The sequence below is a fragment of the Phyllostomus discolor genome, chromosome 1 (assembly GCF_004126475.2).
Source record: "Phyllostomus discolor isolate MPI-MPIP mPhyDis1 chromosome 1, mPhyDis1.pri.v3, whole genome shotgun sequence".
Lineage (NCBI taxonomy): Eukaryota > Metazoa > Chordata > Mammalia > Chiroptera > Phyllostomidae > Phyllostomus > Phyllostomus discolor.
The window spans coordinates 94,885,993-94,904,715 of record NC_040903.2 but is presented as its reverse complement, the minus strand read 5'-3'; the positions used below and the strand labels follow the sequence as shown (position 1 = coordinate 94,904,715).

Sequence of the window (18,723 nt, the reverse complement as noted above, 5' to 3'; positions counted from 1 at the left end):
TAGAAGTATAAAACTAATATTTTAGTAATTGCCCAATCATCCTATACAAAAGTTTTACCAGTTTATACCATAATACAGCTTGTTTTCAGATGTCTGGTTTTGAATACTAGATCAAAATATTGTGAACCCTTTCAGTCCTATCCAGCCAATAGGCAGTTATTTTAGCCTTTGTTTTTAAGGTTAAGTATGTTTTCAATGTGTTCGCCATTGGATTTTTTTCTGTGTGACTTTGTGTGTGTGTGTGAAAAATGATTTGTAAGTTTTTAATTTATTCTTCTAGTTTCCTGTTTGTTGTTTGCCATAGAGAAGTTTTACATTTTTATGTGGTCAGTTTGTTTATCATTTTAAGGCTTTTGGTTTTAGGTCCTGCCCAGACAGGCATTCCTCATTCCCTATTACCACATAAATATTTCATCCATGTTTTCTTATAGCACAACTGTATTCATTTTCTTTTTTTTTAATGTTTTATTGATTACAGTTGTCCCATTTCCCCCCCTTTATTCCTCTCTGCCTTGCACACCCCTTCCCACCCACAATCCCCTGCCTTTAGTTCATGTCCATGGGTCATATATATATAAGTTCTTTGGCTTCTACATTTCCTATACTGTTCTTAACCTCCCCTGTCTGTCTTCTGCCTACCATTTATGATACTTATTCTCTGTACCTTTTCCCCCTCACTCCCCGCCACTCCCCTGTGGATAACCCTCCATGTGATCTCCATTTCTGTAATTCTGTTCCTGTTCTAGTTTGCTTCTTTTTTGTTTTTGTTTTAGGTTCGGTTGTTAATAACTGAGTTTGTTGTCATTTTACTGTTCATAGTTTTGATCTTCATTTTCTTAGATAGGTCCCTTTAACATTCCATATAAGAAGGGCTTGGTGATGAACTCCTTTAACTTGACCTTATCTGAGAAGCACTTTATCTGCGCTTTCATTCTAAATGATAGCTTTGCTGGATAGGGTAATCTAGGATGTAGGTCCTTGCCTTTCATGACTTGGAATACTTTCCAGCTCCTTCTTGCCTGTAAGGTCTCTTTTGAGAAATCAGCTGACAGACAGTCTTATGGGAACTCCTTTGTAGGTAACTGACTCCTTTTCTCTTGGCTGCTTCTAAGATTCTTTCCTTCATTCTAATCTTGGGTAATGTAATGATGATGTGCCTTGGCATGTTCCTCCTTGGGTCCCACTTCTTTGGGACTCTCTGAGCTTCCTGAACTTCCCAGAAGTCTGTTTCCTTTGCCAGATTGGGGAAGTACTCCTTCATTATTTGTTCAAATAAGTTTTCAATTTCTTGCTCTTCCTTTTCTTCTTCTGGCACCCCCGTGATTTGGATGTTGGGATGTTTAAAGATGTCCTGGAGGTTCCTAAGCCCCTCCTTTTTTTTTTTTTTTTTTTAATTGTTTCTTCATTCTGTCCTCGTTGAATGTTTCTTCTTTCTGGTCCGCATTGTTGATTTGAGTCCCAGTTTCCTTCCCTTTACCATTGGTTCCCTATACATTTTTTTTTTTACTTCACTTAGCGTAGCCTTCATTTTTCATCTAATTTATGACCATATTCAACCAATTCTGTGAGCATTGTGATTACCAGTGTTTTGAACTGTGCATCTGATAGATTGGCTATCTCTTCATTGTTTAGTTGTATTTTTTCTGGAGCTTTGACCTATTCTTTTATTTGGGCCACCTTTTTTTTGGTCTGAGCACACCAGTTACATAGGGAGGGGCAGAGCCGTAGGTGTTCACCAGGCGGGGCAACCACATTGCTGTGTTGTTACACTGTAAGTAGGGCAGGGGTCTGAGAGGAAACAATGGTGCTTGCTCTGCTCTCTGCCTGATTTCAGTCACTTCCCTCGCCTCCCACAATCAAATTGGGCCCTTCTGGTGCTAATGCCTGGGTCGGTGGGTTTGTGTACATTCTAGGACCTTGTGGGTCTCTCCAATGAACTCTCCTGTGAGGCTGGGAGTTTCTCCCACTATCGTCTCAGCCCTCGTCTCAGCCCTCGTAAGTGTTTTCAGTCAGAGGTTTTGAGGCTTTCTTTCCCTTCGCTGGAGCCCTGGGTTGCACGGTCTATCTGGCTCCCCATTTGTTCCTCCCAGCTTATCTGAACTCAAATGTGGGATCGCCCAGGCCGCAGGCCGCCACCTCGCAGGGCCCTCCAGCTGCCGCCTTGCCCACCCTGCTCCTCCAGCCACCACCTTTCTGCCCGGCTGTCCGACTCCGCCCCTCCTACTGGTCTGGATAATCGTTTCTTCTTTAACTCCTTGGTTTTCAGACTTCCATACAGTTCTATTTTCTGTCAGTTCTGGTTGTTTTTTGTTTTTAAATTTGTTGTCCGTTTGACTGTGGGAGGAGGCACATTGTGTTTGCCTATGCCTCCATCTTTGCCTGGAAGTCCTATTTCTTATTACAGTAAAATACATATATGACGTAAAATTTACCATCTTAACTGTTTTTAAGTATTACAGGCTAAGGAGTGTTAAGTACACTCACGTAATTATGCAACCAATCTTCAAACTCTTTATCTTGCAAAACTGAAACTCTTTTACCCATTGAATAGTTACCTCTTACTCCCACCCCCTGGCAGCTACTCTTGTACTTTCTGTCTCTGTAATTTGATTACTGTAGATGCATCATAAAAGTGGAATCATATAGGATTTTTCTTTTTGTGAATAGTTTATTTCGCTTTGCATAATGTCTTTAAGGTTTATCCCTGTTGTAGCATATCAGAACTTCCTTTTTAAGGCTGAAAAATACTCCACTGTATGTATACACTAATTTTGTTTATCCATTCGTTCATGGATGGATATTTGAGTTGCTTTCACCTTTCGGCTCTTGTGACTAATGCTGCTATGAAATCAAGTGTACAAGTACATCTTTGAGACTCTGCTTTCAGGTGTTGGGGGCATAGTCTCAAAAAGGAAATTACTAGATCATATAAGAAACCATATGTTTTCCATAGCAACTGTACCATTTTACATTCCCACCAACAGTGCACAGGGTTCCAGTTTCTCCACATCCTTGCCAACACTTGTTATTTTCTGTTGGCTTTTTTTTTTTTTTGGATAGCTAAACTAACTAATGGATATGAGTTGGGCTTGGTGTTGACTTTTTTTTTTTTTTTTTTAGATTTTATTTATTTAGAGACAGGAAGGGAGAGAGAAAAAGAGGGAGAGAAACATTGATGTGCAAGAAATATATCGATTGGTTGCTTCCAAAGCCCCCAGCTGGGGACCTGTCCCGCAACCCAGGCATGTGCCCTGACTGGGAATTGAACCAATGACCTTTCGGTTTGCAGGCATAGGTTGGCACTCAGTCCACTGAGCCACACCAGCCAGGGCAAGTGTTGACTTTTTTAACCTTAAATCTCATTTGAAATTTATTTTGATACAAGGACTAAAGAAAGGTCGATAAAGTTTTTTCCTTCACTGATTACTTGCCATTTACTAGTTAGTTGTTTCAGATCTATTTATTGACAGCTATTTTTTCTTATATTTGAAATGTCATCATTAGAGTCTAAATTCTCATTTGTATCTTACGAGTCGTTATCCTGTTTCTTTTATATTAGTTTACCACATATTTTAATTCTTGTTTTATGTTCTGTATGTAATGTATTGCTTTGATATGGTTTTCTTCTTTTTTTCTTCCTTTTTGACCTGAAGTTTCATATATGTGGTTTCTGTGGTTTTTATGTCTTTAGTTTCCAAGTGGCTGAAGTTTTGCTTTAATGTTTTTTTTTTAACATTTATTTCTAATATCACTATTTTGTGATCAGAGAATATGGTCTATACTATTTCTTTAGTGAGTTTACTGAGATTTTCTTTGTGGCTTAATACACAATTTCTGTAAAAAGTTCTAAGAGTAGCTGAAAAGAAGACATAATATAATTTAAGTATAAATATAATGATGTGCCAACTAATAGGTGAGTTTTATTGTTTATATCATTTTTTTTCACTGGATCACAAAAGTATCATAAATCAATTTCTTGGATCCTGACTAAATACGTACAACTAATTTTTAATGGAGTACAATGAATAGAAAATTATCAAAGTATATTACAATATAGGCTCTGAAATTTTAGTTTTCAGTTATATGTGTCTGACAATTTGTGTGTTTAGGATCATAATCTAAAATGTGTCTCTTACAGTGGGTTCCGATTAAAAATGCTTGGAAAACTGTTCTATATGTTAATTATTTTTGTGCTATCTTCTCTATTAAGAGCTTAGAGAAGAGAGTTAAATGTTCCTATTTGTCTCTGTAAACTTTTTGCCTTATATATCCTGCAGTGTTTATGCACTTTATTATTCATATGTAGTTGAGGTATATGTCAGTTATATTTTTATTTTAGATATACAGTCTGTTATTAAAAGTACTTCTCACGTTTAACACTTTTGCCTTGTCCAGTACTGACAGCATGAGTTTCTTTTTCTTACATTTTTTATTTATCTTTTCTTTTGACTTAAACTTGAAATGTTCTTTCTCATTTATTTTAGAGTGATGTGTTAGAAACTACTCTTCAGTCTTGTAATCAATGTACTCTTTGTTTTAGTACTTTTATCGGATAGTTTGAGGTATCTTTTATAAGGCTATAAAGGTATTTCCCTGTCTTGTGACATTCAAATTAAAGACTGTCCAGATTTTACAATCTATGGTTTTGGTGATAACTCTTTTAAAAGGGCAAATATATGACGTCTTTTACTTGGTATTTAAAGGATCTTCCTTGAAAGTCAGTTGCCATGTTAAAAGAATTGAACCATGTAGAGCAGCACACAATTCAAATATAAAAAATGGCACCTTTTGTTAAATCTGCAGATAGGTATCAAAGTTTGTGTTTTCATTTTACTTTGGCAACTCACTTTATGGATTATCAATATGATTTAGACTATTTCTTTGTGAATTCGGTCTCCTAGTAGTGATGACAACCAAGACATTTTTCCCGTGAACAGCTTAGTGAGAACTGAATTGTTCAAGAACCAAGATGTTCAAGAACCAAGGTTTCACTGTACTTGGCTTTTCACTATGTCGATACTTGCACTGATTGTGCAAAAGCAGTGGTAGGTAAAAGTACGGGTGCCTTATTATAAATCAAGGCCAAGACTAAATTCTTCTAGTAGTCTTTGTACTCTTAAAATTTTTTAAGTGCCAGTTTCACTTAAAAATGTTACTGATAAAGCAGTAAAAATTGTAAATTTTAGTTAACCTTAAGTTGTCAGTAGACACTTTTAAAATATTTTGTGAAACAAGCCCTGGCTGGTGTAGCTCAGTGGATTGAGTGCGGGCTGCAAACTAAAGTGTCACAGGTTCGATTCCCAGTGAGGGTACATTCCTGGGTTGCAGGCAATGACCCCCAGCAACCGCACATTGATGTTTCTCTCTCTATCTCCCTCCCTTCCCTCTCTAAAAATAAATAAATAAAATATTTAAAAAAATATTTTGTGAAACAAAATGTGAACTCCTCTTTGCTGCATAGCAGAATACAATGGTTATTTCAAGGGAAACCACTTAAACGATTGCCTTGAGTTGTGAGCTGAACTTGTCGTTTTTTCACAGAACACTTTTTACATGAAAGGATGATTGACTGACAAACTACATTTATGCAGACTTCAGTATTTAGTAGATGTTTTCTCAAAAATGAACAGTGATATCAAGGAAGACAACTGACAGTATTTATTGCTAGTAATAAAAGTCTAGTTTTCAAAAGAAAGTTTGGATTTTGGAAAATCAATATCCATGATCCGAGTTTTACAATCACCAGAAATTTAGAAATCAGTGGTGATGTTATTGAATCTAATTTTTTTTAAATATCATGAAATATGTCAACATTTGCATCAATCAGGGAGTGAACCAATATTTTCCAAATGAACGATGCATGCACTGTTAACAAAATGATGTGGGGTTAAAGGTCTATTACAGTGCAAGATAGACCAGTGAATGTGAATGTAACGGAATGCAAAAGTTTATTCATGTGGTTTTTTATTCCAAACTACAATTAGCCTTTAAAAAACTACCACCTGTCAATCTGGGTTTAGCATCAAAGAGGAACATCTACGGTAATGTAAAAAAGCTATGGAAATACTCTTTCTTTCCTGAATTGTATAACTGCATAAGGTGTGATTTTCTTCATAAACCTAAACAAAAACAGTAATACTACAGTAGATTAATTATAGAAACAGATAAGAGAATCTAGCAGTCTTTTGTTAAACCAGAGATTTTCACAAATGTTAAACAATTCTGCTCTCTTCTCACTGGGAGATAGCAGTGGGAAGAGGGGATATAGTTTTCATGAATATTTTAATGTAATGATTTTGCTTAATACTTAAACATTTTCTCAGTTTCCATTTTCTAATATAAATATCATAGATATACCCAACATAAACAAAAACTCTTTGGGGCCTTCCATTTTTAACAGTGCAAAGAGGTCCTAAGTTTGAGAAATGGCTGTTGTGTTATAATCTTTCCTCATCCCCCATATGATCAAACTACTTCCTTGGTTAGTTACATCTTCTGAAAGCCACTTGGTTTAGTGCAGTATACATGTTTAATGTATATATTTTGATGGTGCATGTATTATATATCCAGTAAATGCTCTTAAGTTATGGAGGTACCTGATGGAGAGTAAGCCACTTTTGCTTTATTTTGTTTTTGTCTTATTAACTAAACATATTAAACTTTAGTTTTAAGAATTGGTATGACATCATATTTTATACTATAATCTATATAAAATAAGGGGAGAAAATTAAAAAGAAGATGGATCAAGTTCAAGAGACTCTAGTTTTACTAATACTTACAGAATCTTTAGGCCTCCAAGCACCTAAGGCATTTAAATGACTAGCCTTGAAAAGATTATTCATTTTTTTTTTTACATTCTTTTTTTTTTTTTTTAAAGATTTTATTTATTTATTTTTAGAGAGGGAAGGGAAGGAGGGAGAGAGAGAGAGAGACATCAATGTGCAGTTGCTGGGGGTTATGGCCTGCAACCCAGGAATGTACCCTGGCTGGGAATGGAACCTGGGACACTTTGGTTCCCAGCCCGCGCTCAATCCACTGAGCTACGCCAGCCAGGGTGTAGATTATTCATTTTTTTTTAAAGATTCTATTTTTTTATTTCCAGACAGAGGAAAGAGGAAGGAGAAAGAGAAGGAGAGAAACACAAGTGTGTGGTTGCCTCTCCCACACCCCCCACTGGGGACGTGGCCTGCAACCCAGGCATGTGCCCTGACTGGGAAATAAACTGGTAACCATTTGGTTCGCAGGCCTGCGCTCAATCCACTGGGCAACACCAGGCAGGGCAGATTATTCTTCATTATATATAAAGGGACTTTTAAAGAAAATAAGATAATCCAAATCATTTTGTCATAAGATCTTTTAAAATGTAAGAAAGCAGGACACTGTCGTTGAAGTGTTCAGATGGTGTGCATTAGCTTTAGGTAAAATTTTTGATATACTAAAGATCTAAATTTATAGTGTTATGTATGATTTATGATATACCACGAACACTTTGTGAAAGCAGAATCCATAGTACCTTTATAGTTATTTTATAGAATTGGACTGTAATTTTATTATACATAATTATCAGAATTTGTTAAAGTTTTTACATTTATGTCAGTTAACACAGCTATAGTTTGTTCCAATGAGGAGTTCCTAACCTAGGGTACATTCAACATTTATCAAATTGTTGTTTTGGGAAAATACGATTTGCTTTTTAACAATGATAGTAGGACTTCATTGTAAGAGGTAAAGAAATCTTATTGCCTTCCGGGAACGCCAAGAGTTTTAGAGTATTAAGGATTTAGGCTTTGGGGCTTGTATTTCAGATCTGCTTTTTGCTGTATGACTGGACAAGTTGCTTTCTCTCAACTTGGGAATATATATAAAATGGTGGTATAATGTGTGTCCTAGGGATTATTGTGAAGATTTAAAATGTTTCACTTGAGAACTTGAAATTCACCGAGAATATAGATAATGGTAGCATTTTTTTTTCTTTTTTATTGAATTTATTGGGGTGATAATTGGCTAACAAACTATGCATGTTTCAGGTGCACAATTCCATTAACAGGTAGCTATTGAATGAAAGAGTTATCTGGTCATTGCTTTTTAAAATATATTCATTAGACCAAGAAACCAACTACTTTTACTTTAATGTGAATTTCTTAAATCTGATCTCTTCCTCTAATAATAGATAAAGGGGAATGGTGGTTTTGCTGGGAGAAGGAAGGGAGAATAAATAAGCCCTTGGAGAAAGAAGACCTTGGTAGAATACTTTACTCACCTGTTTTGGAGAGACAGACGATGCATACATTTTTTAGTTTGTGAGAGCTGCTGCAACAAAGTATTATAGACTGGGTGGCTTAATCAATAGACATTTATTTTTTCCTGGGTCTGGAGGTGAGAAGCCCGAGATCAAAGTGTTGACAAGTGTGGCGGCTTTTGAGGTCTTTCTCTTTGGCTTGCAGATGACCACCTTCCTGCTCTAACCTCGTAGCCTTTCCTCCATGCAAGCACATCTTTAGTGTCTGCCTCCTAATAAGCACATCAGTCATGTTATGTTAGGGCCCCCACCCTAATGGCCTCATTTTAATTGCTTATCTCTTTAAAGGCCCTATCTCCAAATACATTACCTGCTATGGTACTGAGTTTTGGAATTTCCACATATGAATGTCAAGAGAACATAATTTAACCCATAACACAACCATTACATAAGACATAATGTTTATTGGATACTGGCTGTGTGTGAATACTGAACTAAATGTTTAATATCATTTGGTTTTATATGTAAATTAGCCCTGTGATTATTAAGCATCTCGAGTTTACATGGGAGGACACTTAGGCTTAGCCAGGGGTATCTGACCTTTTGGTGTCTCTGGGTCACTACAAGAAGGGTTGTCTTGGGCCACCCATTAAATATACTATGACGCATAATCACAAAAAAATCTCAGTGTTTTAGGTAAATTTACAATTTTGTGTTGGGTGGCATTTATGGCCATCCTGGGATCATGTGGCCCACAGGTGTCAGGTTTGACAAGCCTGGTTAAGTAACTTGGCTGAGAGACAGGATTGAAATTCAAGTCTTTCGGGCTCTAGTGTCTGTGTTCTGTTAGGTAAGAACTGAACTAGGAGATAGAAACACAGAGAGAAAAGGGTCAGAATATGAAACACAAACATCAGTTTTGCAGTTTTCACGGGGACTTGCTAGTAAATAACATGTGAAATGGAAAATCATTTAACACCAGCTCTGATGGAAGAGTAATTTTTTCTTTTAAAAGGTGGTAGAAAATTTTGGTTTTAGAATGGAAACAGTGAATGAAGTTAAAGATATTTAGTACATGATTCTAATTATTTTCAAGTTGCTCAAAATGCCTTTCTCCTGTTTTCTTTTACAGAAGATTCTAGTGTTCCAGAAACTACAGTAAATGAAAGAAAACCGAGTATATCATATTTCAAGAATGAAGGAGGAATACAGTATATTGATTTGTCCTCTGATAGTGAAGATATTGTTTCTCCAAACTGTTCCAATACAGTTCAAGAGACAAAATTCAACAAAGACACAGTGATTATAGTGTAAGCAGCTTAAAGATTTATTATATTTGCCTATGTAAGAGTTTTTTTTTTTGAGAAAAATTAATTTTAAATATTTTCCCCTTTTTTGACTTTTTCCTATTATATCTTTGTTATTTTTTTCCTAACTTAGAAATGTAGAGAGGTTGTGTGTATATGTGTTTCTGGATAGTAGTTATTTTCAGTAAGTTTAGTGGGCAGATTTTTTTTAACTCTCCATAGATAAAAAAAATTATTTTAACAAATACCATTGTTCGTTTATAATTGCCTTATGATTTGTTCTTTAGTCCCAAAGTCAAATAGTTTTAACATTTTTTGGGCACATTCTGTGGGGTAGCATGGAGTTTCTATTGTAGTCAGGTGGAAAGATAATTAAAAATTATCTTTAATTTTTAAAACATTAAAAAATGCTTTATGTCAAATAATAGATACTGGGGCAAAAGGGGAAGGAAATAAGGAGTTCAGGGCCAGGGGTAGGCACATGGTTTCTTTTTTAAGATTTTATTTATTTTATTTATTTTTAGAGAGAGCGGAAGGGAGGGAGAGAAACATTATTTGCGCGCCCTTTCGCACGCCCCCAACCTGGGATCTGGCCTGAAACCCAGGCATGTGCCCTGACTGAGAATGGAATCAGCGACTTTTTGGTTGGCAGAACAGTGCCTAACCTACTGAACCACACCAGTCAGGGTGGTGCATGGTTTCTTAGGAGCACAGTTAGTAAAAGGCTTCATTGAAAAAATGATAATTGAGTGAAGACCTGAAGGGGATAAGAAAGTGAACCATATGGAAAGAAGGCAAAGAATGTATTCCAGGCATTGGAAATCACCTGTTCAATGACCCTGAAGTAGTTTATGTCTGGCATTTTTGAGGGAAGTGGGGGGCAAATGGTGCAGAATATAGGTAGTGAAGTTACCAAGTAAGGAGTGGGGTAGAGGGGCTTAATCATGTGAAACCCATAGTCTATTTGGCTTTTATTCTGAATGAGATGCAAAGCTAATTGAGCAAAGGAGTAAAACTATCTGATGTATGCTTAAAGGGGCTTTAAGGCTGTAGGGAGCAGTAGTAGAAGCATGAATATTGTTTTAATAATCCAGGCAAGAAATTATGGAGGCTTAGACCTGGCTAATACTTGTGGAAATGATGAAGAGTGGTGAGATTCTGATTATACTTTGAAGGTAGAGCAGAGAGGATTTATTGATGGACTTCATGTAGGATAGGAGAGAAAGGAGTCAAGGATGACCAGAAGATTTTTGGCCTGAGCAACTAGAAGGATGGAGTTAACATTGACTAAGATAAGAAGACACTTTGTAGTGTCTTCCTTTTGAAGCAAAGATTCCGTCTTGAATATGCTGCAATTGAGAAGACTCTTTAGACATATAAATGGAGATGTGACATTGGAGTGATGGGGAAAGATCTAGGTTGCGTACCTAGTTTTAGGAGTTGCAGAATATAGAAGCTTTTCCTTTTTATTGAATTTAAAGGGGTGGCCCTGGTTACAAAATTATACAGGTTTCAGGTGCACAGTTCCACAACACTTCATCACTATCCTGTATTGTATGTTCACCACCCCAGGTCAGATTTCTTTTCAGAATATAGATTTGACATTTAAAACTATATGATTAAATGAAATCACCAAGGAACACTACTATAGCTGGAAAAGAGATCTCCTGATTGAAGGACTTAGGCCAGGGGAACTCCAGCTTTTAGGAACCTGGAGATGAGAAGAAACTTATAAGAGATTTTAAGAAGGAACAGTCCTGGAATTAAAGGAGAAGTCAAAAGGTTGTGTGATCAGAAACTGTGTGAAGAAAGTTTTACAAGAAGGAACAAGAGATTGAGACTGTCCACTGCTGATGATAAAGATTTCCTTTAAAAATGAACTTTTTGTATATAAACTGTGATGAACATGCCATTATCCTGAAATTCACCCTGAAATAACCAATTCATTCTGCATGGTTAATCTTAAAAATAAATATATTAGCCCTACCCCCAGTTTTTACTGTTTATTTTGAAAAGTTTTTAAACTTACTTAAAAGTTTCAACATTATAAACTAAGACTCATCCATTTCTCCATATTTGCATTATTACCTTCATAAGTAATAATTAGAATTATTATTGAACCCTTTATATCCACATTTATCTGGTAAGAATAATGTCAGTCTCATATTACAAAAGTACGATTTCAAATTCAGAAATACCAGTTAACATTGGTATAATAGTGTTATCTAAATACATAGTCCATATTTAAATTTTACCAGTTAATCTCAGTAATGTCCTTTGTAGTATTGGTACTCAAGAGTACTAGTTTGTAAACAATGTACTGATTCTTCACCAAGAAAATCTTGTAATAATGTGTATATATATCTTCTAGACTAAGCAATATGCTTACTACTATATTTTGCCTTCTGGTGTAAATTCCTTATCTAGTCATGGACAGATAACAGTTGGAGTTCAAGGGCTAGCAGTCAGTCTTTGGACCATATTTTGAGTAGTACTTGAATAGTAATCCCCACCACCTGCCCCAGTATTATATGTTGTGTTTAGTTTGTCACTTCTCTTTAATCTCATTTACTCTGAAATGGTTTCTCAGCCTTCTTTCGTTCCTTACCATATTGAACTCTGAAAATAACAGGTCAGTTTTGTTTTGTTTTTAGTATGTTTGAATTTGTACGCATCTGATGTTTCTTCATGATTAAATTTAAGTGACAGAAATACTATATAAATGATTTGTGTCCTTTTCAGTGTGTCATGTTAGGTGGTACATTGATACCAGCCACTGTTGGTGAAATGAACTTGAACAACTCAGAAACCTGTTGGGTCTCCCCTATAACATTACCATTTCCCATTTTCTAATGATTAAGTAATCTATAGGGAGATACTTCAAGTAATGATTCTGTTTCCTATCAGACTTTCATTATTAGCATTTTTTGGCAGTTCTTGCCTAAATGGGTTATTAAAATGATAATTGCAAAATGATGTTCTTATAACTCACTTTCTAGAACTTAATATTTTATTTGGTATTTTGTAAAGATTTTTCTCATTTTCCCCATTCATTTTTATATAGTACATTAAATGAGAAAGTGGAATCATAGATACTTATTTGTTCAGTGGGTTAAAACCCATTACTGTCATTATCCATTTTGATGTTCACATTGCTCAGTTTTGTCAGGTGAGGGCCTCTTCAGGAAGGCTATAGTTTTGAGAGGTTTCTATCATTTTTTGAGCCTGTCTCTTCTGACAAAAGACTTGTATTATCCCTACTCTAGGTCTAAAATCAGAATTTACCATTTCTCCAAGTAGCACTGGTTCCTTTTGGAAGGAAATGGTATTTGGCAATGTGGGAAGTAGGTGTATTCTTTCCTTGCTTTGAGTGAGGTGAGGTTTTATGTCACTACCCTTTCAGCAGAATGAGCTAGGAAATATGAGGAAGAGGGAGAATGTATGGGTGATGTTTTTTGTGTTTTTAAATCATCAGTTTCTTGTGGTACCTTCAATTCTAATCTACTACTATAAGACTCTTCCTTGTCTTCCCTATATTTCCTTCTCTGACAGTAAGAACTCTGGCTTCCTCCAGTATCAGTGTATTTACTCATGGGCACAATTATTCCGTATACATAAAATAGTTTTAGAATTGCTGTAATCATACCACTTGGCAATTAGGCCCACGAGACAGTGTTCAAGATTTGTTTATAAGTTGTATTTTGTCTCTATATTGAGGATAAATGATCATAGTACTTAGATTATTTACTTTATTTCTGTTATTCATTTGAAATATAGGTCAGTCTATTAATTTTTGTTTGTATTCTTTTTAAGGTTTTTTCCCTTGTCCTTTTAAAAAATTTTTGCTTTGGAATAATTAAAATATTAACAAGGTTCCCAAAAATTAAAACTGTATATAGGGTGTTTTCTTTAATGTATCTTTTTTTCCTTCTTATTTCTTACACGAAAAATAACAGACTGTATACATACCTCCATATGTCCATGTATATATCCATATGTTCTTTATTTTATTCACTTAATAGTATACTATCCTGGAAATCATACCAATTTGTAGAAATCCTTGTTCTTTTTCACAGCTCCATAGTACTGCATTGTGTGAATGTTTCATAGTTATAATTAGTACTCATATATGAGTCATTTGGTTATCAGGGTCTCTTCTTAACCTTTACCCTGTTGGCAGTTTGGGTCGGGTCACATAATTCTTTGAGGGACTATGCTATACATTATAGAATGTTTAGCAGAATCCCTGACCTGTACCTATTAGATGTCAGTAGTACCTTTGGAGTCAAGAAATTAAAATGATCCCAGATATTGTCAAATGTCCCCTGAGGTCAAAAATCTCTCCCCTTTTAAGAAACACTGATGTAGACAATAGTCAGAAACTCTGGCATTTGATAAAATCTTCCAGGAAGCATTAATAGACCTGGAGGAAATGACAATAGATTCTAGGTAACACCCGCAGATTAAGAAAATGAACAAAAGACGAAAAGCCTTGGATAAGTTTTGAGAACACAGACAGAGAGGTAATGAGAAAATCAGAAGTAATAATGTTGGAGAACCTGTGGGGTGATGGTAGGGGTGGGGTGGGGCCCGATTTTCAAAGAGATTTGTTAACAGTATATGGAACCAGAGGAATAGATAATAAAAGGTTTTTATCCCATTCAACATTTTAGAGGGAATTAATGCTCTTAGAAACAGCTTCACCAAAGTGGTGAGATAAAAGATATAAAATAGAGAGTTGAGAAATATATAGGAAATGAAAACGTAGAAAATCAGTCTGATAAAATTTGTGAAAGCCAGAAGAATTTGCACATTTCACTGCAGTGTTCACAGTGCCTAGAACTTCTGGCACATCAAAGTCATTGAATTAATTAATGCAGCCTTCAGCATATTGCAGACTTGGGAAGAAGACCTTAGGGAGAGAGAAAAATTGGGGAGAGAGGATAGCTGATAGTTATAGGGTCCGGGTAGGAGGTAGAAAGGCCTAGAATACCTTAGCACTGAGAGTGGATTTTGTCTTCAACAGAAGGGAATAGCTTTATTGGAGACTGGATAAAAGAACACAAAGTAAGGTCACCTGTTCTTGTAGATTATTTTTTTATGCTTATTAAAGTTTCAGGCAAACAATAATATATATTGAACACCCATATACCTACCGCCTAGCTTTAACAATTAACGTTTTTTGTTTCATCTATTATTAACAATTTTCAACTTTTTTAATCTCATGGCACATAAAATACTAAAATTCTTTAGCACACCCAAAAATACATTTTTTGCCAATATGACAAAAAAATAGGTGTAATGTTGATTCATTTATACCAGATGGCTGTTGTTGGCTATTGTAATAATTTTATTCAACAACCTAAGGGAAAAGAGGTTAAAAATTCTTGCAGCACACTAGTGCTTGCGGCACACCTGTTGAAAATTTCTGATTATTATTGGCTGACATATATTAAAGTAAATAACAACAAAATAAAGTAAATTACAGACATCCCAACATTTCTTCCTTTAATACTTGGTTACACATCACCCTCCTCCCAAAAAACCAATACTGTTATCAATGAATAATTCTTTACTATCATTCCCGTTTTATATTTAGGTTTGATATGTTTTATAGTTATTTTTTCAAACCAGGATCCCAACAAGGAATGTCACTGCATTTAGAGGTCATGACTCTTTAACTGCAAACTCCACTCACCTCCTCTCTTTAAGAATTCTAACTATTTTAGAGGAAACAAATTTTTCCTGTTGTTTCCTCATGATGGTATTGAATTTATTTCTCTATCACTTGTATTTCCTTTGAACTGGACATTAAATTCAAGGCATGATCAGATTCGTCATCAGCATGAAAACTTACTCATCGAGAGACACATGAGTTTGTCCCACTGAATGGTCTTGAGCCTAATCACTGGTTTTAGGTTGTCCTGCAGAAGACAGAAGGTCCTTTGAAAGGGGTTGTCCAGGGTAGGAACTGTAAAAGGCTTCAAACCTGAATGCTTTTTATTTTCTCAATGAACTAAGAGACAAAATCAGATAAGAAGCATGAACATAGTGAGGCAAGTGAGAATCCAGAGTTGAGTACATTAGGAATGAGAAGTCTGGGTGTGATGGAAAGGGAGACAAATGTAATTGTCTTCAAATGTTGAAAGATAGGCATAGTGACAAAGGAAGAGATTGATTTTTGCCTTGTTACCTTAGAGCAGTTCCTCAGAGCAAGCAAGGTTCAGGAAGTCAACCTAGAAGCTTAAAACACATATTCCTGCCAGTGCTTCGATGTGAATAGGCATAGATAAGTTACTAAAATACAGATCCTGGATATGTGTCTTAAAGAGAGCTGTCCAAAAATAGAACTAGCTGCATAGCGAAGTCTGCATTCTGATCTCCAGAATGTCTACCATAGTAGAAAACCAAAATTTCAAAATGAAATTTTTTTCAGTGGGCGGGAGAGACAGATGTGTGAGTAAAATTTGGCCCCAAATGTCTTTTATATAGGCTAAACATATAAACTGAAATGGAACAGGATTAAAGGTAGTGGTTATAGGATAAAGCCCCATATGGAATAAATGTTCTTTGTCTGCTAAAGAAATATTTGGTTCCAAAAATATTTTTTGTTTATGGCAGAGATTGGTGTTGATTGACCATTCCTCTTTTAACACTTGGATTCTAATCACCTAGGCTATGAAAATTCTTTATTCTTTGTATAGTCTTCATAATTTTTCAGGAATAACATGACAGCACTCATCTGATATGCAGAGTGTAGGTGAGGAAGAGTAGGAAACAGAAGGGGACATGCAATAAACGTATGTGTGTCTTGAAATAAATGCCAGGTATTTTGTTCATTTTCATCCCAGCTTGGATAATTTGAGATGCTTTCAGAGTATGCAGATTTTGGGAATGTACATTTATGAACATAAACATTTTGAAATGAAAAAAGTTGTTTTAATCTTTGACAACAGATACAGATTTTTTTAAATATTAAAAACAACTGCAGATATGCTGTATTTCATATATACATATATACATTGTTATAATGAAATAACATTAACAATACATTAAAATTTTTTTCTCTGAAAATATTTTTAGTTCTGAGCCCTCTGAGGATGAAGAGTCCCAAGGCCTTCCTACCATGGCAGGTAGAAATAATGATGATATTTCAGAAATGGAAGACCTTTCGGAATTGGAAGACCTTAAAGATGCTAAACTTCAGACCTTGAAGGAACTGTTCCCACAAAGAAGTGACAATGATTTACTTAAGGTTTTACCTTTTTTTAGTAATTTGTTATTATAGCTGTAATGATGAGTAAAATCTCTCCTGTACCTAGTGCATATTTAGTCGTTTTCATAAAGATATTTTATGTTTTAAGTTAATTATTAACTTTTAGGAAATAATTAAGGAAAATGCCAGAGATTTACTTGAAGGTCTTATTAATAGGTAAGGTTAATATTGGGTTGGCCAAAAAGTCCATTACATTTTTTCCATAAAATAAAAGACACATTTTTCATGTCTACCATTTACTTTATTGATTAGGATATTTTAGGTATGTTGGCTATCTCCCGCTATTGGTTTCTAGTGGGTAGAGGCCAAAGGTGCTGCTAAACACTTTCCAATGCATAAGACACTCCTCACAGCAAAGAATTATTTGGCTAAAATGTCAATAGTACCAAGAAACTTCGCAAATCATTTTTGATAGGTTCTATCAATCACAGCACTTTTTCCATACACTGCATAAATCTTTTTGTGTGTTTCAGTTGTGTTTTCACCTTTCCTGAAAAAATAAAGCATAATATGCCAAAAATGTTGCATGTTTTCTTCGATCTTCAATATTGAAATGGCTGCACAAAAATTCACCAATTTTGATAAGTTCTTTTAAATGTATGCTGATATGACAGCTGTCACAATACAGTCTAACAAAACCTTTCAAAAGAAGTTAAAGACAACTAAGTACTACTAGAGCCATCATACAGAAAAAAATGTAACAGACATTTTGGCCAACCCAATATAGTAATGTGAGTTTTCCTTAATAGCTTTCATACATAAATTATGAACTTTTGTGTGCTTGAATGGTATAAAATGGGGACATCGCCCCCCCCCCAGTCTCATAAAGAACTCACAAATGTCAAGAGGCTTTTTATTTTTGTGATGACAAGGGGTAGGTCTTGATATTATAGTGGGCACTAGCATACCATATAGGACATGCTTTTTCTGAAATGAATAGCTGCTCCTGAGCTGCAGCAGGATATGGCCATGTGCTGATCAGTGATAGCCCATTTTTTCTCAGACATGCTAATTTTTGAAATTAAGTGAAAAGGATGGATTTTTATTTACTGTTGATCATCAGTTTAATAACTTTATTGAGACATAATTTAAATGTAATAAAGATAACCTGTGTAAACTGTAACTTAGTGGTTTTTAGTACATTTACAGTATTATACAACTATCACTATAATCTAATTTTAGAGCATTTTAATCATCCCAAAAAGAAACCTTGCACTCATTAGCAGTCACTCTCCATTTCCCTCCCCAAGCCCTAGGCAGTCACTAGTGTCTGAATTTATAGATTGGTCTATTCTGGACATTTTATGGTGGGGCTAATATAATAATAATCTTTTGTGACTGGTTTCTTTTCACTTAGCATAAGGTTTCGAAGTTCATCCATATTTATCAGTACTTCTTCCCTTTTTTATGATAACTAAAAAAAAAAAATACCATTGGGGGAAGCAAAAAAGAGTGTGAACTATGAAGGTATTCTGGGCCTGCTAGTTTGGACTCTTAAATGTAAATTATTCCTATGTCCTGTTTGTTTTTTATTTATAATTTTCTTCCTCCCTTCCCTCCCCTTTCTCTCCCTCTCCCCCTTCCCCTCCCTTCTCCGCTTTCCTCTTTTTCTTTGATTTTAGGTAGGGGGGAAGAGGGGGGAGAAGAAAAGGACGAAAACATCCATCACACCTTGATCAGGGACTGAACCTACAACCCATGTGCCCTAACCAGAAATTGAACCATCAACCTTTACATTTTGTGGGACAGTGCCCAACCAGCTGAGCCACACCAGCTGGGGTCAATTTCCTGTTATTTTTAGCATAAACCTTTTTTATCTTTTTCCCCCCTCATATCATTTTGATACCTTAGTGTTAGTCAAAGGAAGTTTTAGTGTTGAGTGTATGCCTGGTGTGATTTCT

The 18,723-nt window shown here is 35.4% G+C and overlaps 1 protein-coding gene across 2 annotated transcripts in view; it reads left to right on the top strand.

The window, feature by feature from the left end:
* The window catches only part of SMARCAD1 (SWI/SNF-related, matrix-associated actin-dependent regulator of chromatin, subfamily a, containing DEAD/H box 1), a 103,830-nt gene that overhangs the window by 8,064 nt on the left and 77,043 nt on the right, over positions 1-18,723 (top strand). For both annotated transcript variants that reach the window (XM_028508324.2, XM_036026344.1), the window contains 2 exons: positions 9,372-9,549; positions 16,630-16,801. In XM_028508324.2, the coding sequence (XP_028364125.1) occupies positions 9,372-9,549; positions 16,630-16,801 (350 nt within the window). The remainder of the gene's footprint in view (positions 1-9,371; positions 9,550-16,629; positions 16,802-18,723) is intronic.